Here is a 26,600-nt window from a genome sequence, read left to right on the forward strand (position 1 = left end):
TGCTCTGACAGCTGATGCTTAAAGTTAGTGAGGGAGATATAAGTCTCCAACTTCAGCGATTTTTGCAATTCGTTCCAGTCATTGGCAGCAGAGAACTGGAAGGAAAGGCGGCCAAATGTGGTGTTGGCTTTGGGGATGACCAGTGAAATATACCTGCTGGAGCGCGTGCTATGGGTGGGTGTTGCTATAGTGACCAGTGAGCTGATATAAGGCGGAGCTTTATACCTAGCAAAGACTTATAGATGACCTGGAGCCAGTGGGTTTGGCTACGAATATGTAGCGGGGACCAGCCAACAAGAACATACAGGTCGAAGTGGTGAGTAGTATATGGGGCTTTGGTGACAAAACGGATGGCACTGTGATAGACTGCATCCAATTTGCTGAGTAGAGTGTTGGAGGCTATTTTGTAAATTACATCCCCTAAGTCAAGGATCGGTAGAATAGTCAGTTTTAAGAGGGTATGTTTGGCAGCATGAGTGAAGGAGGCTTTGTTGCGAAATACGAAGCCGATTCTAGATTTAATTGTGCATTGGAGATGCTTAATATGAGTCTGGAAGGAGAGTTTACAGTCTAGCCAGACACCTAGGTATTTATAGTTGTCCACATATTCTAAGTCCGAACCGTCCAGAGTAGTGATGCTAGTCGGGCGGGCGGGTGCGGGCAGTGATCGGTTGAAGAGCATGCATTTAGTTTTTACTTGCATTTAAAAGCAGTTGGTGGCCACGGAAGTAGTGTTGTATGGCATTGAAGCTCGTTTGGAGGTTTGTTAACACAGTGTCCAAAGAAGGACTAAATGTATACAGAATGGTGTCGTCTGCGTAGAGGTGGATCAAAGATTCACCCACATCAAGAGCGTCATCATTGATATATAACAGAGAAAAGAGTCGGCCCTGTGAATGAACCCTGTGGCACCCCCATAGAGACTGCCAGAGGTCCGGACAACAGGCCCGCCGATTTGACACACTGAACTCTATGTGCGCCACCCCATGGGTCTCCCGGTCGCGGGCGGCTGCGACAGAGCCTGGACTCGAACCCAGAATCTCTAGTGGCACAGCTAGCACTGCGATGCAGTTAGTGAACCAGGCGAGGCAGTCATTAGAGAAACAAAGTCTGCCGATAAGAATACGGTAATTGACGGAGTCGAAAGCCTTGGCCAGGTTGATGAAGATGGTTGCACAGTACTGTCTTTTATCGATGGCGGTTATGATATAATTTAGTACCTTGAGCATGGCTGAGGTGCACCCGTGACCAGCTCGGAAACCGGATTGCACAGCGGAGAATGTACGGTGGGATTCAAAATGGTCAGTGATCTGCTTGTTAACTTGGCTTTTGAAGACTTTAGAAAGGCAGGGCAGGATGGATATAGGTCTGTAACAGTTTCGGTCTAGAGTGTCTCCCCCTTTGAAGAGGGGGATGACCGCGGCCGCCTTCCAGTCTTTAGGAATCTCAGATGGTACGAAAGAGAGGTTGAACAGGCTAGTAATAGGGGTTCCAACAATGGCGGCTGCTAATTTTAGGAAGAGAGTGTCCAGATTGTCTAGCCCAGCTGATTTGTAGGGATCCAGATTTTGCAGCTCTTTCAGAACATCAGCATCAGCTGTCTGGATTTGGGTGAAGGAGAAGCGGGGGGGGGGGGGGGGGTCTTGGGCCAGTTTCTGCGGGGGGTGCAGAGCTGCTGTTGGCCGATGTTGGGGTAGCCAGGTGGAAAGCATGGCCAGCCGTAGACAAATGCTTATTGAAATTCTCGATTATCGGGTGCCTCCCAAGTGGCGCTGTTGTCTAAGGTGCTGCATCGCAGTGCTAGCTGTGCCACTAGAGATTCTGGGTTCGAGTCCAGGCTCTGTCGCAGCCGCCCGCGACCGGGAGACCCATGGGGCGGCGCACAATTGGCCCAGCGTCGTCCGGGTTAGGGGAGGGCTTGGCCGGCAGGGATATCCTTGTCTCATCGCGCACTAGCGACTCCTGTGGCGGGCTGGGCGCAGTGCACGCTGACACGGTCGCCAGGTGTATGGTGTTTCCTCTGACACATTGGTGTGGCTGGCTTCCGGGTTGGATGGGCATTGTGTCAAGAAGCAGTGCGGCTTGGTTGGGTTGTGTTTTGGAGGACGCATGGCTCTCGACCTTTGCCTCTCCTGAGTCCGTACAGGAGTTGCAGCGATGAGACAAGACTGTAACTACTACCAATTGGATACCACGAAATTGGGGAGAAAAAAGGGGTAAAAAAAAAAGAAATTTGCAATTATCGTGGATTTATCGGTGGTGACAGTGTTTCCTAGCCTCAGTGCAGTGGGCAGCTGGGAGGAGGTGCTCTCATTCTCCATGGACTTTACAGTGTCCCAAAACTTTTTTGAATTAGTGCTGCAGGATGCAAATTTCTGTTTGAAAAAGCTAGCCTTTGCTTTTCTAACCGACTGTGTATATTGGTTCCTGACTTCCCTGAAAAGTTGCATATCGCGGGGACTATTCGATGCTAGTGCAGTACGCCACAGGATGTTTTTGTGCTGGTCAACGGCAGTCAAGTCTGGAGTGAACCAAGGGCTATATCTGTTCTAAAAAAAATTAAAGGGGCATGCATATTTAAGATGGTGAGGAAAGCACTTTTAAAGAACAACCAGGCATCCTCTGCTGATGGGATGAGGTCAATATCCTTCCAGGATACCCAGGCCAGCTTGTTTGACCATGGACCCATAACGGACGCAGGCAATGAGGCAGTGATCGCTGAGATCCTGGTTGAAAACAGCAGAGGTGTAATTAGAGGGCAAGTTGGTCAGGATGATATCTATGAGGGTGCCCATGTTTACGGATTTAGGGTTGTACCTGGTAGGTTCCTTGATAATTTGTGTGAGATTGAGGGCATCTAGTTTAGATTGTTGGATGGCCGGGGTGTTAAGCATATCCCAGTTCACCTAACAGTACTCTGAAGATAGATGGGGGGCAATCAATTCACATATGGTGTCCAGGGCACAGCTGGGAGCTGAGTGGGGTCTATAACAAGCGGCAACAGTGAGAGACTTATTTCTGGAGAGATGGATTTTTTGAAAAGTAGAAGCTCGAACTGTTTGGGAATATACCTGGATAGTATGACAGAACTCTGCAGGCTATCTCTGCAGTAGATTGCAACTCCGCCCCCTTTAGCAGTTCTATCTTGACGGAAAATGTTGTAGTTGGGGATGGAAATGTTAGAATTTTTGGTGGCCTTCCTAAGCCAGGATTCAGACACGGCTAGGACATCAGGGTTGGTGGAGTGTGCTAAAGCAGTGAATAAAGCAAACTTAGGGAGGAGGCTTCTGATGTTAATGTGCAGGAACCCAAGGCTTTTACGGTTACAGAAGTCAACAAATGAGAGCGCCTGGGTTATCCTCTACATCACCAGAGGAACAGAGGAGGAGTAGGATGAGGGTATGGCTAAAGACTATAAAGACTGCTTGTGTAGTGCGTTGGGAACAGAGAATAAAAGTAGCAGATTTCTGGTCATGGTAGGATAGATTCAGGGCATAATGTACAGACGGGTATGGTAGAGTACGAGTACAGTGGAGATAAACCTAAGCATTGAGTGACGATGAGAGAGGTTGCATCTCTGGAGGCACTAGTTAAGCTAGGTGAAGTCTTCGCATGTGTGGTGGGTGGGACAAAGGAGCTATCTAAGGCATGTTGAGGGGGACTAGGGGCTCCGCAGTAAAATAAAACAATGAGAGCTACCCTAAACAACAGTATACAAGGCATTTTGACATTAGAGAGAGGCATAAAGCAATCACAGGTGTTGATTGGGAGAGCTAAGACAACAAGGGGTAAGACAACAACGAGTAAACAGCTAAGACAACAACAACGGGTAAATGGCTGATGAATGGGCAGAGAGGGTCAGTTAGCTACACACAGAGCCTGAGTTCGAGGCTGGGGCCGACAGATAAACAAAATTAAGTACCGTGTTAATGAACAGTCCAGCAGGCATCAGCTGTGTAGCCGAGTGATCATAGGGTCCAATGAGCAGCAATAGATGAAACTGGGACCCGTTCGGTAGTCGTTACTATGCTAGGCGAGAGGGAGACACAGCATTCAGAAAGCTAGCGGGCTGGGGCTAGCAGATGGGTCTTCACTGACATCCACGACGCAGAGGCCGGTTGAGAGCACATCGGCCAAATTACGTCAGCAGACCAGTCGTGATGGATCGGCGGGGCTCCGTGTCGACAAAGGGTCCAGGCCAATTGGCAAGAGAGGTATTGTAGTTGGTGTACTTTGTTGGCTAGCCGGGAGATGAGGCTAGCTCAAGGCTAACTGGTGCTTGCTTCTGGACAGGGGTGTTAGCCACAATAGCCACTCGATAGCAGCTAGCTAGCTAGCTTTCTCATCTCCTCATTCTGCTGCTGCCTCCGGCATTGTTCTCAACACCAGTAAGCTGGTTAACTTTGCTATTATGCACATAGCAACATGGTATAGGAAAAGGCGCCAATTCAACAGCGCTCTGATGTGTTTCAGAACCGTGGACAGCGACCGACCACTATCCAAGGAGGGAGAAAGCGCATTTGTTATAAAATAATATAATGTTGTTAGTGTTGCACCATTGTTCTAATGTTATATAACCATATACAATGTCAGTAGCATGTCTTAGACTGTGTGCCATCCACACGGCCTCCACAATGGATCAGTTTTTTTGCTACTGCTCAACTAAAAAAATTCTCGGTTGACCAACAGCCTATCAACCAAACAATCGACTAGTCGACTAAATGGGGTCAGCCCTAGCATACATGCATGTTAGTGATGCGCGGGTTGACTCATAAACTGCAGTCTCCGCAGTTATATCCACAGGTCAGGCATGTTTAGGGTCATTAAATATTGTGTTTGAAGCGTGGGTTGAATAAAGACGAAACAGTAGCCTACCTTAAAAAAAGCCATGAATGTATAATTATTGTGCAATTTATATCTATAGGCCACATTGAGGTTTTTCTTTAATTATTCTAGGCTATCTGGCATTAGTGCGTAAGCCTAAGCTTTAGGGTCTAACTGTACGCTTGTCTACACGCCATGGCCAAATGCTTTTAGGAACAGGCAGAAAAAATGTACATCGATCCACTGAGGCAAAAAGGACAATGTCAGAATTTAATTCAAATAGAGAGTTGGAAATAAAGAGAAGGGAGGGACAGAAAAGTAATGTTTGGGAAAGATTATGTGTGATGACTGTGAGGTGCTATACAAATTCGACAGTCACAAGAAGGTGACTTCAAGTAGGCATATGAGATGTCAAGGAAACTGTATGTAGCCTACTCTTCAGATCAGAAACTGAACATCTGGACACTGACTGTAGGGCTATAACCTATTTTTTTTATTGTTTAACCTTTATTTAACTAGGCAAGTCAGTTAAGAACACATTCTTATTTACAATAACCTTTATATTAACTCCTGCAGAATTAAGCATTTCTTGTAGTAAAATGATACACCAAATGTAGGCTACATTTTGACTCTGGAACAGGAGTGGAGAAATATGATTTATTTCTTTCAGCATCCTGAGAGAATGCAAATGCACAATTAGATACCTTCTGTAAAGGCGTTATCTTTATCAGCATCATTAAAGCTGATACTATTAAAACCACATCAAATATGCATTCAACCCAAACTGAAATATTACCAGAAACATGGGTTGTTTTCACAGCTTTCTATTTCCAATACAACTGGTCAAACTGATGTCATTTGGACATTTTGCACAGAAAATCTTTCCATTTTTTGGGATTGAGTTATTGCATTTTCTCCCCGGTCCCTAAACGTCTTTGCTCCGCGAAAGTAGAGATGACGAGAAAAACTTTACTGATGTCAACTATATGTACTGAACAAAAATATAAACGCAACATGTAAAGTGTTGATCCCATGTTTCATGAGCGGAAATTAAAGATCCCAGAAATGTGAGCATTTCTCCTTTGCAAACATAATCCATCCACCTGACAGGTGTAGCATATCAAGAAGCTGATTAAACAACATTATACAGGAGCACTTGTGTTGGGGACAATAAAAGGCCACTCTAAAATGTGCAGTTTTGTCACTCAACACAATGCCACAGATGTCTCAAGTTTTGAGGGAGCAGGCAATTGGCATACTGACTGCAGGAATGTCCACCAGAGCTGTTGCCAGAGAATTGATGTTCATTTCTCTACCATAAACCGCCTCCAACGTCGTCTTAGAGAATTTGGCAGTACGTCCAACTGGACAAAAATTCCCAGACCACGTGTAACCAGGCCAGCCCAGTGTAACCAGGCCAGCCCAGGACCTCCAAACCGGCTTCTTCACCTGCGGGAACATCTGAGACCAGCCGCCCGAACAGCTGATGAAACTGAGAATTATTTCTGTCTGTAATAAAGCCCATTAGTGGGGAAAAACAAATTCTGATTGGCTGGACCTGGCTCCCCTCCCAGGCCCACCCATGGCTTCCCCCCTGCCCAGCCATGTGAAATCCATAGATAACCATAGATTAGGGCCTAATGAATATATTGCAATTGACTGATTTCCTTATATGAACTGTAACTCAGTAAAATCTTGAAATGTTTGCATGTTTCGTTTATATTTTTGTTCATCCTAGATTGAAGCATTCATTCGATTGATTTATGATATTTGTAATGAACACGAGGGGAGACAGAGAGCTGGTTTCAAGCGCAGGGCACAGCAGGTGTTTTATTTGTAATGGACCACAGGAGGAGGCAGGTAGCTGGGTCCAGGGGCAGGCAGAAGGTCATACACAGGGGGTCCATAAAGGCAACAGTACAGGCAGGGAAAAGGCTAGTAACGTCGTCCGGGAGATCAGGCAATAGGTTGATAACAGGAAATCCGATAAGCTAAGGTACAGGCAGGGAATAGGCGTCGTTAGTGAGGTATGCAAAAACTATCATACACGGGAGGATTAAATCACGGGAAAAACAGCGCTCCGAATGAAGTGTGTCACAAAACAAACAATACCTCACAATGATGGGGGGGCACAGAACTGAACTAAATAGTGTGTGATAATGACATACAGGTGTGTGAACAGGTGATAAGAATTCAGGTGATTGTGATCTGGAGAGTGAGCTGCGTTCAGGGGATCTACGTGTTTGAGAGTGTGAGCTGGAGAGTGAGCTGCGTTCAGGGGATCTACGTGTTTGAGAGTGTGAGCTGGAGAGTGAGCTGCGTTCAGGGGATCTACGTGTTTGAGAGTGTGAGCTGGAAGCAGACGTTACCAATATTCTGGTGAGTTAGGGTTTATTTAGTCTTCTATGGAAACATATAATGACAAGAGGAGCTACATGTATCTAATTATAGACAAGTTGACTAAGAAATAGCCTACCAAAAAGTCTGATTTTATAAGCAGAAACGTACACTGATTGTACAAAACATTAGGAACACCTTCCTAATATTTAGTTGCACCCTCTTTTGCCCTCAGAACAGCCTCAATTTTCGGGCCATGGACTACAAGGTGTTGAAAGCATGCTGGCTCATGTTGACTCCAATGCTTCCCACAGTTGTGCCAAGTTCGCTGGATGTCCTTTGGGTGGTGGACCATTCTTAATACACACGGGAAACTGTTGAGCATGAAAAACCCAGCAGAATTGTAGTTCTTGACATACTCAAACTGGTGCTCCTGGAACCTACTACCATACCCCGTTCAAAGGCACTTAAATCTATTGTCTTGCCCATTCATGGATGGGTTATTAGCAATTACAAGTGGGTGCGGGTGAACAAACTAGTGCATGCATGACTGTTCATGCTTCAGCATAGAGGTTAATCTTGACTTTGGTTTGTTCTTTAGTTCAGTACACCTGTTTGAGAGAAAGGTCCTTATACTATATTTTACAACAAATCCTTCACATCAAATGAAATGGTATTGTCACATGCTTCGTAAAACAACAGGTGTAAACTAAGAATGAAATGCTTACTTACGATACCTTCCCAACAATGCAGAGAGAAATAATAGAACAATCATAGCATGAGAACTAAATACACAATGAGTGGGCTAACGATAACTTGGCTTTATACACTGAGGACCAGTACTGAGTCGATGTGCAGGGGTATGAGGTAATTGAGGTAGATACAGTACCTACAGTACCATATTCACACATTTTGTTATTACAAGTTGGGATTAAAATGGATTGACTTGTCATTTTTGATCAACCATCTACACAAAATACTATAATGACAAAGTTGAAGAGATTTCTAACATTTATAAAAAATGTATGAAAAATAAAACACTATATCTTGAGGAGATAAGTATTCACCCCCTTCAGACATCATATGTTAAACACCTTTGGCAGCAATTACAGCTGTGAGTCTTTTTGGGTAAGTCTCTAATAGCTTTGCACACCTACAATATTTGCTCATTACTCTTTAAAAAATGATTCAAGCTCTGTCAAGTTGGTTGTGGATCATTGCTAGAAAGCCATTTTCAAGTCTTGCCATAGATTTTCAAACCGATTTCAGATAGAACTGTAATTAGGACACTCAGGAACATTAAACGTCATCTTGGTAAGCAACCCTAGTGTAGATTTGGCCTTGTGTTTTAGATTATTGTCCTGCTGAAAGGTGAATTCGTCTCCCAGTGACGGTTGGAAAGAAGACTGAACCAGATTTTCCTGTAGGATTTTGCCTGTGCTTATCTGTATTCTGTTTATTTTTATCATCAACAAAAAACTCCCTATTCCTTGCCAATGACAAGCATACCCATAACATGAAGCAGCCACCACCATGCTTGAAAGTATGAAGAGTGGTACTCAGTGATGGGTTGTGTGGGATCTTCCCCAAACATAATGCTTTGTATTCAGGACAAAAAGTTAATTTCTTTGCCAATTTTCTTTGCTGTATTACTTACAGTAAGTGCCTTGTAAACAGGATGCATGTTTTGACATATTTTTTATTCTGTACAAGCTTCCTTCTTTTCACTCTGACATTTAGGTTAGTATTGTGGAGTAACCGCAATGTTGTTGATCCATCCTCAGCTTTCTCATTTCACAACCATTCAACTCTATAACTGTTTTAGAATCACCATTGGCCTCATGGTGAAATCTCTGCGCAGTTTCCTTTCTCTCCGGCAACTGAGTTAGGAAGGATGCCTGTATCTTTGTAGTGACTGGGTGTATTGATACCCCATCCAAAGCCTAATTAATGACTTCACCATGCGCAATATTTTTTTAACACACATCTACCAAATTCACTACTTGATTGAGCGACCTTACAGATAATTGTGTGTGGTACAGAGATGGGGTAGTCATTAAAAAATCATGTTAACCAATATTATTGAACACAGAATGAGTCCATGCAAATGATGTGTTTTTTTTAAGCACATTTATTCTCCTGAACTTATTTAGGCTTGCCATAACAAAGGGTTTGAATACTTATTGACTGAAGACATTTCATATTTTTATTTGTTATGAATTTCCCAAAAATTCTACAAACAAAATTCCACTTTGATATTATGGGGAATTGTGTGTAGATAAGTGACACAAAATCTAAATGTAATCAATTTTAAATTCAGGCTGTAACCCAACAAAATCTGGAAAAGTAAAGGGGTGTGAATACTTTCTGAAGGCACTGTATGTACATATACAGTGGATATAGAAAGTCACCACCCACTTTCAAAATGTTCACCTTTTGTTGCCTTACAGCCTGAAATGAAAACACATAAAATTGGACTTTTTCTGGCTTTATTTACACACACTTCATTTTTTTTATCTGAAAATTAATTAAAATTAAAACAACAAAATACCCTATTTGGATAAGTGAACACCACCCTGAGTTGATACTTGGTGGAACCACCTTTTGCTTGAATTACAGCCATGAGACTCTTTGTATACGTCTCTACTAACTTTGCACACCTAGACTGTGCAATATTTGTCCATTCTTCCTTGCAGAATTGTTCAAGCTCAGTCAAATTGCATGGTGACTGCTCGTGGACTGCATTCTTCAAGTCATTTATGTCAGGGCTCTGACTAGGCCACTCAAGGACATTCAAGGCTGCAGGTTCTCCTCAAGAATCTGTCGGTATTTTGCGCTGTCCATTTTCCCTTTTATCCTGACAAGTGCTCCAGCCCCTGCTGAAGAGAAACAACCCCACAACAGGATGCTGCCACAGCCTTGCTTTACTGTAGGCATGGTGTTCTTTGGGTGGAAAGATGTATTGGGTTTTCACCAGACATATCATTTTGCGTTCAGGCCAAAAAGTTACATTTTGGTCTCATCTGACCACAGCACCTTTTGCCACTTGGCCTCGGAATCTACAATGTGCATTTTGGCAAAGCTCAAACAAGACTTAATGTGGCTTTTTTTAGGAGTGTTTTTTTTTCTTGCCACCCTCCCATAGAGGCCAGATTTGTGGAGTGCTTGATATATTGTGGTCATATGAACACATTGACCAGTCTTTGCCATATAGGCCTGAAGCTCCTTCAAAGTCGCCATTGGCTTCTTGGCAGCCTCTCTGATCAGTCTCCTCCTTGCCCGGTCATCCAGTTTGTAGGGACGGCCTGATCTATGCAGGGTCTGGGTGGTGCCATACGCCTTCCACTTCTTAATAATGGTCTTAACTGTGCTCCGAGGGACAAAGCCTTTGAAATCGTTTTATATCCATCCCCTGACTTGTGCCTTTCCACAAATGTATCTCGTAGATCTTTTGAAAGTACCTTTCCACCCATAGTGGATTATTTGCTTTGAATTGTGCTACTAAGCAGTGGAGTCCTCTATGAACAACTGTTTTAATTCTGAACTAACCAAAGTCACTACTATCATAGATGGAAGCCAATTAGCTTGATTTGTTCACTTATCCAAATAGTGTATTTTACTGTTTTACTTGTAATTCATTTTCAGAAATGTTTTTGAGTTTTGATTTTTTTCACTGGGATATGGTGGGTTACTGGGTGTAAATAAAGCCGGGAAAAAGTCAAATTTTATGTGTTTTCATTTCAGGCTGTAAGGCAACAAAAGGTGAACCTTTTGAAAGGGGGTGGTGACTTTCTATACCCACTGTAGGTAGGGGTAAAGTGACTAGGCAATAGGATAGATAATAAGCAGCGTATGTGATGACTTAAAGTTGGTTCAAAAGGGGGTCAATGCAGATAGTCCGGGTAGCTATTTGGTTAACTATTTAGCAACAATATGGTTTTGGGGTAGAAGCTGTTCAGGGTCCTGTTGGTTCCAGACTTGGTGCGTCGGTACCGCTTGCCGTGCGGTAGCAGAGAGAATAGTCTATGACTTGGTTGGATGGAGTCTTTGACAATTTCAAGGACCTTCCTCTGACAACGTTTGATAAAGAGGTCCTGGATGGCAGGGAGCTCCGCCCCAGTGATGTACTGGGCCGCGCGCATTACCCTCGGTAACGCCTTGCTGTCGGATGCCAAGCAGTTGCCATACCAAGCGGTGATGCAGCCAGTCAAGATGCCCTCACTGGTGCAGCTGTGGAACTTTTTGAGGATTTGAGGACCCATGCCAATTCTGTTCAGCCTCCTGAGGGGGAAGAGGCATTGTCCTGCCTTGTTCACGACTGTGTTGGGGTGTGTGAACCATGCCAATTCCTTAGTGATGTGGACACAGAGGAACTTGAAGCTCTTGACCCTCTCCACTACAGCCCTGTCGATGGGGATTGTAGTGTGCTCGGCCCTACGTTTCCTGTAGTCAACGATCAGCTCCTTTGTCTTGCTGACGTTGAGGGAAAGGTTGTTGTCCTGGCACCACACTGCCAGGTCACTAACCTCCTCCCTATAGGCTGTCTCATCGTCGCCGGTGATCAGGCCTACCACCATCTTGTCGTCAGCAAACTTAATGATGGTGTTGGAGTCGTGCGCGGCCACGCAGTCATGGGTGAACAGGGAGTACAGGAGGGGACTAAGCACACACCCGAGGGGCCCCCATGTTGATGATCAGCGTAGCGGATGTGTTGTTGCCCACCTTCACCACCTGGAGGAGGCGGTCAGGAAGTCCAAGATCCAGTTGCAGAGGGAGGTGTTCAGTCCCAGGGTCCTTAGCTTAGTGATAAGCTTTGAGGGCACTATGGTGTTGAATGCTGAGCTGTAGTCAATCAACAGCAATCTCACATAAGTGTTCTTCTTATCCAGGTGAGAGAGGGCGGTCTGGAGTGCAATAGAGATTGTGTCATCTGTGGATCTGTTTGGACAGTATGCGAATTGGAGTGTGTTCAGGGTGTCTGGGATGATGATGTTGATGTGAGCCTTGACCAGCCTTTCAAAGAATTTCATGGCTCCAGATGTTAGTACTATGTGGCGATAATCATTTAGACAAGTTACCTTGGCGTTCTTGGGCACACCATAGGGACTATGGTGGTCTGATTGAAACATTATTACAGACTGGGTCCAGATTAGTGTCCCATTCCTTGAAAGTGGCAGCTCTAGCCTTTAGCTCAGTGCGGATGTTGCCTGTAATCCATGGCTTTGGGTTGAGACGTACGATCACTGTGGGGACGATGTCGTTGATGCACTTATTAATGAAACCGGTGACTGATGTAGTAAACTCCTCAATGTTATCGGATGAATCCCGGGAACATATTCCAGTCTGCTTGCGAAACAGCTTAGCATCCGCTTCATCGGACCACTTCTGTATTGAGCTGGTAATTCCTGTTAGAGTTTTTTCTTGTCAGCAGGAATCAGGAGGATATAGTTATGATCAGATTTGCTCAAGGGAGGGCGAGGGAGAGCTTTGTATGCATTTTGTTTGTGGTGTAATGGTGATCAAGACTTTTGTCGCCTCTAGTTGCACAGGTGACATGCTGGTAAAACGGATTTCAGTTTCCCTGCGTTAAAATCACCGGTCACAAGAAGCTGCATATGCATTTTCAAGTTTGCTTATGGCCCGTTGAGTGTGGTCTTACTGCCAGCATCAGTTTGTGGTGGTAAATAGACAGCTACGAAAAATATAGATTAAAACTCTCTTGGTAAATACTATGGTCTGCAGCTTATAAGGAGGTATTCTCAGGTGAGCAAAAACTTGAGACTTCCTTAACATTAGAGATCATGCATCAGCTGTTGTTAACAAAGAGACACACACCTCCTACCTTCGCCTTACCCAAAGCTGCCATCCGGTCTAGACGATGCGTAGAAAAGCCAGCGAGATGTATATTATCCATGTCCCATCTTTGAAGTAGATTCAATAACACTATTCAGTAACACTATTATACGGACGTTTTGGAGACACAGAGCAGCTTTGAAATATACAGTACCAGTCAAAAGCTTGGACACACCTACTCATTCAAGGGTTTTTCTTTATTTTTACTATTTTCTAAATTGTAGAATAATAGTGAATACATCAAAACTATGTTATGTTTTGACAAGGTAGGGGTGGTATACAGAAGATATCCCTATTTGGCAAAGACCAAGCCCATATTATGGCAAGAACAGCTCAAATAAGCAAAGCAAAACGACAGTCCATCATTATTTTAAGGCATGAAACTCAGTCAATCCGTAAAATGTCAAGAACTTGGAAAGTTTCTTCAAGTGTAGTCGCAAAAAACATAAAGCGCTATGATGAAACTGGCTCTCATGAGGACCGCCACAGGAAAGGAAGATCCAGAGTTACCTATGCTGCAGAGGATAAGTTCATTAGAGCTAACTGCACCTCAGATTGCAGCCCAAAGTAATACATACATCTCAACATCAACTGTTCAGAGGAGACTGCGTGAATCAGGCCTTCATGGTCGTATTGCTGCAAAGAAACCACTACTAAAGGACACCAATAAGAAGAAGAGATTGCTTGGGCCAAGAAACATGACCAATGGACATTAGACCAGTGGAAATCTGTCCTTTGGGCTGATATTTTTGGTTCCAACCGCCGTTTCTTTGTGAGACGCAGAGGTGAACGGATTATCTCCGCCTGTGTGGTTCCCATCATGAAGCATGGAGGAGGAGCTTTGCTGGTGACACTGTCAGTGTTTCTGCAGCGATACGCCATCCCATCTGGTTTGTGCTTTGTGGGACTATCCTTTGTTTTTCAACAGGACAATGACCCAAAACACACCTCCAGGCTGTGTAAGGGCAATTTTACCAAGAAGGAGAGTGATGCATCAGATGACCCAGCCTCCACAATCACCTAACCTCAACCCAATTGAGATGGTTTGGGATGAGTTGGACCGCAGAGTAAAGGAAAAGCAGCCAACAAGTGCTCAGTATATGTTCTTCAAGACTGTTGGAAAAGCATTCCAGGTGACTACCTCATGAAGCTGGTTGAGAGAATGCCAAGAGTGTGCTGTCATCAAAGCTGTCATCAAGGCAAAGGGTGGCTACTTTGAAGAATCTAAAATATTAAATATATTTCGATTTGTTGAACACTTTTTTGGTTTTGATGTCTTTTTTGATGTTTTCATTATTGTTCTACAATGTAGAAAATAGTAAAAATAAAGAAAAACTCTTGAAGGAGTAGGTGTGTCCAAGCTTTTGACTGGTACTGTACATGATTGTCCAATTTATATCGATACTGGGCTATTGGGATATTATTTTACTTGTGTAATAAGAGTCCAGACTGTCAAGGATGAACTCTCTAACGCCATTAAATTGAGCATATAAGGTCTTTCAAAGACTACCATTGATGTCAGAGGATTCAATGCATGGAGGTCTCTTTCCCTCGTAAGGTCAGAAAATCTTCCTTCCAGCTCTCTCTTTCTTTCATGTAGCTCATTCTGGCTGTAAGGCTATGTACATATTGCATTGGAGTTGACGGAGCTCGTATAAAGTTCTGACTAAACGTTCATGTTTTGCTGTCTGTGTTTGCAGGCTACTGCTGATGATGGGCGTGTTGTTCTGCTGTGGGGCAGGGTTTTTCATCCGCAGACGCATGAACCCCTCCCCGCTTCCTGAGGACACCTTCAATGTGTCATTCACCAGACACCCAATGACAGCTTCAGGTGAGTCACAGTCACACCAACCGCCTTGTGTCATGTCCTCTTCCTCCACTTCCTCCTCTTCATATTATACTTCTACATGCACTCCCTCTCCCATTCTCCCTACCCTCACTATATATCCTATTTCTTTCCAAGTATACCTCCTTCATTTTGTCATTCAACTCCCCACTCCCACATCCTCTCTCCAGATCTCCTTCACTTTATCTCCCACTCCCCCCCATCTACTCATGTCCTTGTCTCCTTCTCATTTCATTGCTAACTATTCCACAGTAATTTATACACAGCAGTACAAAGGTACTTCTCTCAGATGGGACCTGTGTCTCTGATCTCATACAGTACAGTGATTGACTCTACTACTGATTCTGGAGCTGCGTCCCAAATGGCACCCTATTCCCTCCTCCTCTCTCTCTCATACACACACACTCTCCTCCAAGCCCATGCAGTCACTGACCTGGAAATATTGGTATTAATATTTCATGTTCTGGCTCTGGAGGGAATTGGAGTAAAACATAATGGTGCTAATATTCCATATGTTATGTGTTGAGGTGTGAAATGTAATATGTTCCAGTTCAGTGCTGCACCATGGTCCATCCTTGTCCCTGAGTGGACCAATGGAAACTGAGCTGTTGGAGAGAAATGCTGCTTATTCATATTCATGCCTGTAACACATACTCTCTAAACCCAAACATCACTCATCAACATCATCAGTTCAGCATTCACTATAGCAGTCAGGAAATGTAGCAGTCACAATGCAGAAGTCTAGAGGATAGTCTGTATTGTGATCTGCCCTGCTTTGCTGGCAACTTTATTTACGTCAACCTTACAAAACAAAATATGACACAATACACCGTGCATAGATGGTGACCATGGTAAATTCCATTAATTTCTCTACTCGCTTTGTCCTCTAGGAATGCAGCAGCCCGGCATGCAAAACTATGGAGCCTCAGGAGGGATGATCCTCACCCCTACATACCCCATACAGGCCCATCCCCACCCGGTCCACCCCTCCCACATGGCAGCACCCTACCCACACCCTCCCCCTCCCGCCTACTGCAACCTCCCTCCTCCACCCTACGAACAGGTGCTGCAGGCCTCGGAAAAGAGGTAACCAGGAGGAAAAGGACATTGGAATTAATTAAATGATTTCAAACTCTTTAGAGTTCTCAACCCTGCCACAACTGACAGCAGAGATGGGTCACTGGCCCACGTTCGAGTAGAAAGCTAGTCTGGTATGGTAATGGAATAGCTTCTCGATGGTAAAAACATCCATGCTCATTAAGGGCTGGTTTCCTGGACACAGATTAACCCTGATCCTGGACTAAAAAGCATGCATTGAAACATGTATTATAATAGCTTTTTAGTCCGGGACTAGGCTTAATCTGTGTTTGAGAGCAGCCTCAGTTTGAATCACAATGGATCGGTCTCAGTGTTTGTTTTCATGCCACCTCTCTAAGATGTCGACCAGAGGTGAGACCCAATGGTATAAAACAGACATGGATCCAGACAGTTTGTCTATTAACAACTAGCCTGCCTGCCTGCATGGTGCTCTGTCAACAACACTGTGTCAGCTGGAAGAGCAGCATCTATCTGAGCATAACTCAGATCACCCACTCAGGATACTGTATTATCGCCCACAATCTGTTATGTTTTTAATATCACTGCTGTCGGAGCATTTAGTATCTCTAGTACAGATCAGCAGCCTAGTACAGATCAGTATATTAGATCAGATCAGTAGCTTATAATACTGTGGACATACTGTAGAAATACCAACTCTGTTTCCCTTTGTGTCCCTCAAAAGGCATTTTGTGCATGTCTTCCAGTGGAGGCTGCGGAGGGGAGAACGGAGCAAATGGAATGGCATCAAACACATGGCAACCATGTTTGATGTATTTGATACCATTCCACTGATTCCACTCAAGTCATTACCACGAGCCCGTTCTCCCCAATTGAGGTGCCACCAACCTCCTGTGATGTCTTCTATATTTTATTAAAGTAGTGTAGCCAATAATCTATGCAATTTGCTAATGAATTCAGATGTAGATTGTGGTTGTTGTTTCTCACAATGTTTTCAAGTTATCCTGAATTAGCATAGTACACAGTTAACATGTATCACCAGCTTGCCTAATAAAGTTTGGCTCTGGGGGAAGTGATTCATCTGGAAATGTATTGTGTTTCTTCCAAATGGTTCAAGATAATGCCACTACAATGCTCTGTACACAGATTCCAAATCTAATATTAACACAAGTTTCTAGTGTTCACTTTTCTCATTCAACAATAATACTAATACATTACTTTAAACCACCAGGTGTCAGTCAACATCTGTGTCTGATTTTCAAGCATGATCCAGATCTTGTATTCTGTACTCTGGAAGCAAGCTGTTGGGCTGAACTGATGTAGAACACAAACCATTGATTTCAGTATCACATTAGTTCACTCATTTCCAATGGATTGTCATTTTAAGTGGATGCCACACATCAAATCCTATAAATGGGTGTTATGTACGCATCCTGCAGAGCTTTTTTTAATCAATTATTTAAAAAGCTTAAAACATGTTAAATTAACCCTTTGTTTATTTCCAACAACTGGTAATACAGAACTAAATTAAATTACTGTAAACCACACTTGTTACCGAAAACGGTTATTTTAAAGGAGAACTACAGTGAGTGTACACTATAGACATTGCAAGCACTGACAGGCTGACTTTCTAGAGATGTATTTTCCTAGTGTGCAGCAGCAGCACAGCAGCAGTCAGTGGCTCACAGGATTACTCTCTTCCCTGAATACAAAACCCTGCGGATATTAGCATAATGCCACGATTACATGCTATTTACCCAACATCCTGAATGTAATCCACCGACTCAAAATATTTGTTCACATTAAGAGCTCTCTGTATCACAAGACACTGTTACACAATGATGCTCAGTAGTCCATACAACTTGTGTGTGTGTGTGCGCGTGTACCCGCACTACATGATTCACCTCATCTACTTTCAAACCTTACCTAATAAATGTGCTCTGACTGAGGCACCTTCAATCTAGATATACTGGTTTCTTGCGAGTGCACTTTTCTCCGGGTCAATTCTCAGTTTTGTGAGAAAGCTATCGCTGCTCTATACAGTGGCTTGCGAAAGTATTCACGCCCCTTCGCATTTTTCCTATTTTGTTGCCTTACAACCTGGAATTAAAATAGATTTTTTGGGGGTGTATGTATCATTTGATTTACACAACATGCGTACCACTTTGAAGATGCAAAATAGTTTTTATTATGAAACAAACAAGAAATAAGACAAAAAAAACAGAACTTGAGCATGCACAACTATTCACCCCACCAAAGTCAATACTTTGTAGAGGCACCTTTTGCAGCAATTACAGCTGCAAGTCTCTTGGGGTATGTCTCTATAAGCTTGGCACATCTAGCCACTGGGATTTTTGCCCATTCTTCAAGGCAAAACTGCTACATCTCCTTCAAGTTGGAGGGGTTTCGCTGGTGTACAGCAATCTTTAAGTCATACCACAGATTCTCAATTGGATTGAGGTCTGGGCTTTGACTAGGCCATTCCAAGACATTTAAATGTTTCCCCTTAAACCACTCGAGTGTTGCTTTAGCAATATGCTTAGGGTCACTGTCCTGCTGGAAGGTGAACCTCCATCCCATTCTCAAATCTCTGGAAGACTGAAGCAGGTTTCCCTCAAGAATTCCCCCGTATTTAGCGCCATCCATCATTCCTTCAATTCTGACCAGTTTCCCAGTCCCTGTCGATGAAAAACGTCCCCACAGCATGATGCTGCCCTTACCATGCTTCACTGTGAGGATGGTGTTCCCGGGGTGATGGAAGGTGTTGGGTTTGTGCCAGACATAGTGTTTTCCTTGATGGCCCAATAAGCTAAATTTTTGGTCTCATCTGACCAGAGTAACTTCTTCCATATGTTTGTGGGGTCTCCCACATGACTTTGGCAAACACCCAACGTGTTTGCTTATTTTTTTCTTTAAGCAATGGCTTTGTTCTGGCCACTCTTCCGTAAAGCCCAGCTCTGTGGAGTGTACAGCTTAAAGTGGTCCTATGGACAGATACTCCAATCTCCGCTGTGGAGCTTTACAGCTCCTTCAGGGTTATCTTTGGTCTCTTTGTTGCCTCTCTGATTAATACCCTCCTTGCCTGGTCCGTGAGTTTTGGTGGGCGGCCCTCTCTTGGCAAGTTTGTTGTGGTGCCATATTCTTTCCATTTTTTTAATAATGGATTTAATGGTGCTCCGTGGGATGTTCAAAGTTCCGGATATTTTTTTATAACCCAACCCTGATCTGTACTTCTCCACAACTTCGTCCCTGACCTGTTTGGAGAGCTCCTTGGTCTTCATGTTGCCCCTTGCTTAGTGGTGTTGCAGACTCTGGAGCATTTCAGAACAGGTGTATATATACACTGAGATCATGTGACAGATCATGTGACACTTAGATTGCACACAGGTGGACTTTATTTAACTAATTATGTGACTTCTGAAGGTAATTGGTTGCACCAGATCTTATTTAGGGACTTCATAGCAAAAGGGGGGAATACATACGCACGCACCACTTTTCCGTTTATTTTTTTGAAACTAGTAATTTTTTTCATTTCTCTTCACCAGTTTTGACTATTTTGTGTATGTCCATTACATGAAATCCAAACAAAAATCCATTTAAATTACAGGTTGTAATGCAACAAAATAGGAAAAACGCCAAGGGGGGTGAATACTTTTGCAAGGCACTGTATAAAGTACTGCCCATTCAGCTACTGTATAATACAGACTAGAGTATAAAAAAAGTGTATTTACTCATGCCTCAGGACTGCTGGCAGTGCAGTTGTGGGATGGCTATGTGTTTATTCATGTGTCATCCTGCATCCTCCAGTACGCATAATATTACCCAGGTTAAAAAGGGAGTGATAACATTTTACATAGCTTATATTTTTCACTCTTGATGTACTCATGCCTTTTGGTGAGTTGATCCACTGTTGCATGATTGAACAGAGATGGGCAGTATTTCTGTAACGGTACATGTTTTTGAAATACAAAATACTCAAGAGCAATTGAAATGTGTATTTCACTGGCCTGAACTACAATGCAATGTATTTTGTAATTATTTACAATTTAAATAAAACATACAGTACTTTTCTATAAAAAAAATTATAGCGTCTCACAATTTTGTGGCCCCCTATCACCCCAAATTTACTGCATTGGTATCGGAAGTGTGATGCCACTATGGTGTGATAAAAATGTCTGCTAAATGACAAATGTTGTGTGAAAATGAACATTTGCAAAGCACACTGGGTATTACTCTAATGATCTCCATCCCCAAAACAATATAAATGATACTGAACAAAAATATTAACACGACATGCAACAATTAACGATTTTACTGGAGTTACAATTCACGTAAGGAAATAGTAAATTGAAATAAATAAATGAGGCCCTAATCTATGGATTTCACATGACTGGGCAGGGGCACAGCCATGGGTTGGACTGGGAGGGCATAGGCCCACCCACTGGGGAGCTAGGCCCAGCCAATCAGAAGGGCTTTATTACAGACAGAAATAGTCATCTGTGTCATTGTCTTGTGACAAAACTGAACATTTTAGAGTAGCCTTTTATCATTTACATTTTAGTAATTTAGCAGACGCTCTTATCCAGAGCAACTTACAGTAGTGAATGCATACATTTCATTTCTAAACATTTATTTTCTATTTTTCTTTCTGTGCTGGCCCCCCGTGGGAATCAAACCCACAACCCTTGCATTGCAAACACCATGCTCTACCAACTGAGCTACAGGGAAGGCCATATTGAAATAAATAAATGCGGTTTAATCAGCTTCTTGATATGCCACGCCTGTCAGGTGGATAGATTATCTTGGCAAAGAAGAAATGAAAACTAACAGGGATGTAAACAAATGTGTACAAAATTTGAGTAATAAGCTTTTTTGTGCATGTGGAAAATGTCAGGGATCTTTTATTTCAGCTCATGAAACATGTGAGCAACATTTTACATGTTGCGTTGATATTTTAGTTTTTTGTGCCAATTTTGATTGAAATTGGTTCAGTGGGGACTGAGGGAGCGTAGGGCCCAGGGAACATAGGGTGGACCCCACTGGGGAAGAGCACATGATGTGACAGAATTGACTTGCAGTCGATCAATTTGTCAAGGAGAACAGAGACCATCTGTTTGGCTTTTTTAAAAACCAAGGAATCTTGTCGCACAAAGTCTTATGAAAATTAAGTACATTTGTGGTATACAGTGCATTCGGGAAGTATTCAGACCACTTGACTTTTTCCACTTTGTTACGTTATTCTAAAATTGATTAAATTTAAAAAATCCTCAGCAATCTATACACAATACCCCATAATGACAAAGCGAAAACAGGTTGAGAAATTTTAGCAAATGTATTACAAATAAAAAACAGATACCTTATTTACATAAGTATTCAGACCCTTGAGCTCAGGTGCATACCGTTTCCATTGATCATCCTTGAGATGTTTCTACAACTTGGAGTCCACCTATGGTAAATTAAATTGATTGGACATGATTTGGAAAGGCACACACCTGTCTATATAAAAGGTCCCACAGTTGGCAGTGCATGTCAGAGCAAAAACCAAGCCATGAGGTTGAAGGAATTGTCCGGAGCAAAGTACAGAGAGATGCTTGATGAAAACCTGCTCCAGAGTGCTCAGGACCTCAGACTGGGGTGATGGTTCACCTTCCACCAGGACAATGACCCTAAATAAACAGCCAAGACAATGCAGTCGTGGCTTTGGGACGAGTCTCTGAATGTCTTTGAGTGGCCCAGCCAGCAGTGGTGGAAAAAGTACCCAATTGTCATACTTGAGTAAAAGTATAGATACCCTAATTGAAAGTTACTCAAGTAAAAGTGAAAGTCACTCAGTAAAATAGTAGTTAAGTAAAAGTCTCAAATTATTTGGTTTTAAATATACTTAAGTATCAAAAGTAAATGTACTTGCTAAAATATACTTAAGTATCAAAAGTAGAAGTAAAAGTGTAAATAATTTCATATTCCTTATATTAAGAAAAGCAGACAGCAACATTTTCTTGTTTTTTAAATTTACGGATAGCCAGGGGCACACTCTAACACTCAGACATTATTTACAAAAGCAAATGCATGTGTTAATAAGTGAGTCTACCAGACCATAGGCAGTAGGGATGACCACGTGTTCTCTTGATAAGTGATCTAGGCTGTATCACAACTGGCTGTGATTGGAAGTCCCATAGAGCGGCGCACAATTGGCCCAGCATCGTGTAGGCCATCATTGTAAATAAGAATTTGTTCTTAACTGACTTGCCTAGTTAAATAAAGGTTGCCCTGCTAAGCATTCAAAATGTAATGAGTACTTTGGGTTGTCAGGGAAAATGTATGGAGTAAAAAGTACAATATTTTCTTTAGGAATGTAGTAAAGTAAAAGTTGTCAAAAATATACATTGTAAAGTACAGATACCCCCAAAAACGACTTAAATAGTAGTACTTTACACCACTGTCAGCCAGAGCCCGGACTTGAACCCGATCAAACATCTCTGGAGAGACCTGAAAATAGCTGTGCATCCAACCTGACAGAGCTTGAGAGGATCTGCAGAGAAGAATGGGAGAAACTCCCCAAATACAGGTGTGCCAAGCTTGTAGCATCATACCCAAGAAGACTTAAGGCTGTAATCGCTACAAAAGGTGCTTCAACAAAGTATTGAGTAAAAGGGTCTGAATACCTATGTAAATGTGATATTTCAGTTTTTTCATAAATTTGCTAACATTTTCTAAAATGCTTTTTTTGCTTTGTCATAATATTGTGTGTTGTGGCAGACCAGGGGGTTTGGTCAAGACGTTTACCCCTATCAGACACAGACAGAGAAGGATTAGCTCAGTTAAGGGTGTTTATTTAAATAATAGATAAAAAAGAAAAGGATAGGTCTCCCCTATGAGACCCTCTCCAGGGTGCCGTCTTCTGGTATTCCGGGTCTGGCTGTATCCTGTCGGACACAAAACAGAACTCCCTCTGCAACCGTCAACCATACCACGGGAGTCCTTTCTTCCCCCCCATTCCTCCTGTGTGCTGCTCTTCTGGCAGCTTTATGGGCCTTGAACAGCTGGTGAGCAATCCGCCCTTGATTACACACCAGCTCCCAATCAGCCCCAATTAGTCCTGGCTGGAGAGTCTGTCGAGACCTGGCACGTCCAGCAGATGGAGCCATCGCCTCATGATGTATGCTCCATCTGTAGCCAGGCCTCGATGAGTCTCCCCCTGGTGGCTGACCTGCTGTACGCCACAGTGTACATAGATTTCTTTTTTCATTTTTCCCTTATCAATTTCAGAATATGGCTGTAACATGACTTTTTCCAAATGCACTGTATGTTGTTATAAAATCAGCGGAAGTAGGCCAAGCCAAGGCATGGAGAACTAGAACAAACGGGAGGGGAAATCAGACCAACTGTCAGAACATAACTTTCCCCAGAATGGAAGAAAGCAGAAAATTGGGTTCCAGAAGTGAATTACCTCTTACCTATGATCTGAGAACGATCATATCACCAGAGCGTGTATCAGCACACATTTTTCAGATGGTAAATGTGTCTCCCTGCTTTCACTGTATTCCCACTGACCACCATTATCAAGCTTTCTAGAAATATAGCAATGTGGAATTGATGAATGGCTGAAGAGAGGATGAAAGAGGGATAAAGAGATTAACTTGTCCAAACCCAGAAGGGTGATTTTATTTTATTTCATTCCAGACTTGATTTATTCTCTCCCTGTTTTGAAAATGTTCTTCCCTTTCAAATAGCATGCAGTCATTGGTAAATCTGTTACAATTAAAAATGTTCAGCACCTATGGAAACCCATCATGCTCATGTCTCCCCCTTCAAAAGTCCAATTACTGATTTTTCAAGTTTCCCACTATAGAATTCCAAAACTCACCACCTTGGAACCCTCAAATTGGATTTGACAAATGAAGGAACACTGCATTGATGACTGGATGAAATGTCAAGAGGTAAGAGATGGCTTGATGTTCTCAGTCTGGCTACAATGGGTCAGAACAAAGGGATCTCCTACAGCCAGACAGGGTCTCCAGGGAATGTCTAGACTCTATAGACAGTCAGACCCTTCCTTATTTCCCCCTGAACACATTACTTATTTACATTCCAGACGTCGTAAAAGTTTGAACACCTGATGGGTCACATTGAGAAATAAGGAAACCCAACTCCTAGTGGCATGGAAACCCAAACCCCTAATGGCATACCAAATGTTAGGAAATCAAAGTCAAATGGATGCATTTACAGTACTAGAATCTTTGAATGTGCAATCAGGTATGGAAGTAGTGTAAAGCTGGCAACTCATCACACTAGATGCAAGAATCCCTGTGGCCATGTACTTTTAGCCAACACCACCATCTGTTGGTGGGAGAAGCATGGAAGGGGCAAATGTGGTCGACATTACAATAATTTCATAACACATACACCACTTATATTAAAGCATTTATATTCAAACTATTGGATACTTCAATATTGCAATACCAATTGAATGACTTGGCCGCAGTGCCTTATGAATTCACCAACAATAGAGCACCTTTGAAAGAGAGCGGGAAAAAGTCAGTAGGTAATAAAATGTGTATATATTTATTCACAAAACATCTTACTTCACTATACATGAACTTGAAATAATAGTCAATGTCCTCTGAATTCCTATGTCAAGCGCTCATTCTTTTAAAACACTTTGTAAAAGGTAAATATCTTGAGGAGAGAATGCCGACCTCAGAAGTGGTGCAACATAACCCTCCTTCACACAACTGGCACAAATCATAGATACTGCCTTTCTATACAACTCTGCAGAATTCTAAAAGAGAAAACATTCTCAGATTCTGGTTCAGTCAATAGGATTACTTCTTACACATATGGGACAAACAGTACACCGACTACCACTGTCAAATAAAGATACTTTTTTTATTAGACATTTCATAGAAATAAAATAAAATGTAAAACGTGGTTGATAAAGTATTATGTACATTGAGGTAAATTATAATAGAAAAAAACATTGGTCTGTTGAGGTATAGTTAACATTTTGTGATTGTGTTTTTACTTTTTAGTCAAACTTCACATTGTTTCATTTCCTCCCTTTTCAGCAGAATCATGGGAGCACATATGGTGGACTTTGAATATGGTTCCATATAATATTCTAGAGAAGTCAAAAGTAGGCATTGGGAGAAATTAGAAGGCTCTTTTGTACTGGAGCCAGCATCTAGTAGCACATACTGCAGCTACTTGACACTTAAAAGCTACTGTAGAACATGTGATAAAAGGTGTCAAGGGAACTGTAGTGGAAATTCTAACCATAAGGGAAGAGAGACTAAATTCTTCAAACAACAATTTTATTATAAGATTTGCAAAAATGGAGCGGTCAACAATCCACTCAACAGTGCAGTTAAAAAGCCCAACGAACAGTGGCTCTCAGCTTTTAGAGAAAAGTCCATCCTCTTTGTCTATGTGGCAGTTAGCAGATGTGTGCAAACAGGGGTGGGGAACATGGTGTATAAGAGGCGTTTAGCTTGTCTGTGCGGATTAAGATAGCTGACGTTGCCACCATTGTCTGTTATTTCCTGCAAGTTTACACCCAGAGGAGTTCCTGCAGATAGTACAAACGGGATGTCACATACTGCAGTTGCACCCAGCTCTTATCTGTACACCCAGACAAGGCTGCATCAGCAAGAAAAACACTAGCATATAACACATGGACAATTCTCTAAGTAAAACACAGGATAGCATGACTGATTTTGTAATTTTCCACGACAGAACTTTCAGGCTGGATCCCAATTATCAAATACTGTACGTTTCACAATGGTTTGCTTACCAGAAACATTTAAAAAATTCTGTTTCACAATCTGTACTACACAGCAGAGCTTAATATCAATTTCCAATGTTGCAGTTGCATCAGAAGCCCACTACTAAATATGAATGCCTTGCTGCCAATCTCACTGGTCTTTTTCCCCTTCTGCTAATCAGAGCATTTCATTCAGTACACAACTGCAGGGCACTTCCTCGTTTAGTGCTTGAGTTCAGGTCAGTGACAGCAGTAATCATGCCTGTATAATGATGGCTACATACTGCATCACTGGCAGAACGGGGAATTCAGTTACACACACACTAGTTAAACTAAACTAATGGGGAATGGTACAGTATACAGGTATAAAGCACCATACATTACATACAGCACACACCACATTTGTAGATTATAGAACAATTGGGAAAGGAAATATCATAAAACATTGACATTGGAGGGGGTAAATACAAGGTTCCTGGTGAACGCTAGACTAGCAGATAGTGAGCATAGTTAGTGGAGTCCTGCTGATAGGGACTCAGAGGCTGTTGATGTTGCTGAGAGGAATACCTGGATGTTTCTAGCTTCAGAAAAGTGAAATGCTGCTTCAGAAAGTGAAAGGCTGCTGGTGATTTGAGACAGAAGAATGCGGTAGAAAGTAACATTTTTGGATGACTAAATGACAACGGTTGCATCTTGTGTTCCACTGTAAAATAATAATACTTTTTTGGTTCAACATACAGTATATTATAGCAGCAATATTCTTCACCTCAAGTCTGATGAATGTGACCAAAAAACACAATCTATTGTTTTTCATCCACATGATGACTGGTTGATCAATTCTGCATTCTATGTATGGCACAACATTTAAAGGGTGTTTTGGTTGGTTAAAGCAGGTTATGCTGTAAACGTGCTGAAAGACAAAAA

The 26,600-nt window shown here is 42.5% G+C and overlaps 1 protein-coding gene across 2 annotated transcripts in view; it reads left to right on the forward strand.

Moving 5' to 3' along the window:
- LOC115157084 (vesicular, overexpressed in cancer, prosurvival protein 1) overlaps nucleotides 1-16,996 on the forward strand; it is a 32,691-nt gene extending 15,695 nt beyond the window's left edge. For both annotated transcript variants that reach the window (XM_029704995.1, XM_029704994.1), the window contains 2 exons: nucleotides 14,715-14,845; nucleotides 15,751-16,996. In XM_029704995.1, coding sequence (XP_029560855.1) covers nucleotides 14,715-14,845; nucleotides 15,751-15,950 — 331 coding nt within the window. In that variant the 3' untranslated portion in view covers nucleotides 15,951-16,996. The remainder of the gene's footprint in view (nucleotides 1-14,714; nucleotides 14,846-15,750) is intronic.
- Nucleotides 16,997-26,600: the final 9,604 nt, after the last annotated feature.

Source organism: Salmo trutta, chromosome 21 (assembly GCF_901001165.1).
Source record: "Salmo trutta chromosome 21, fSalTru1.1, whole genome shotgun sequence".
Taxonomy (NCBI): Eukaryota; Metazoa; Chordata; class Actinopteri; order Salmoniformes; family Salmonidae; genus Salmo; species Salmo trutta.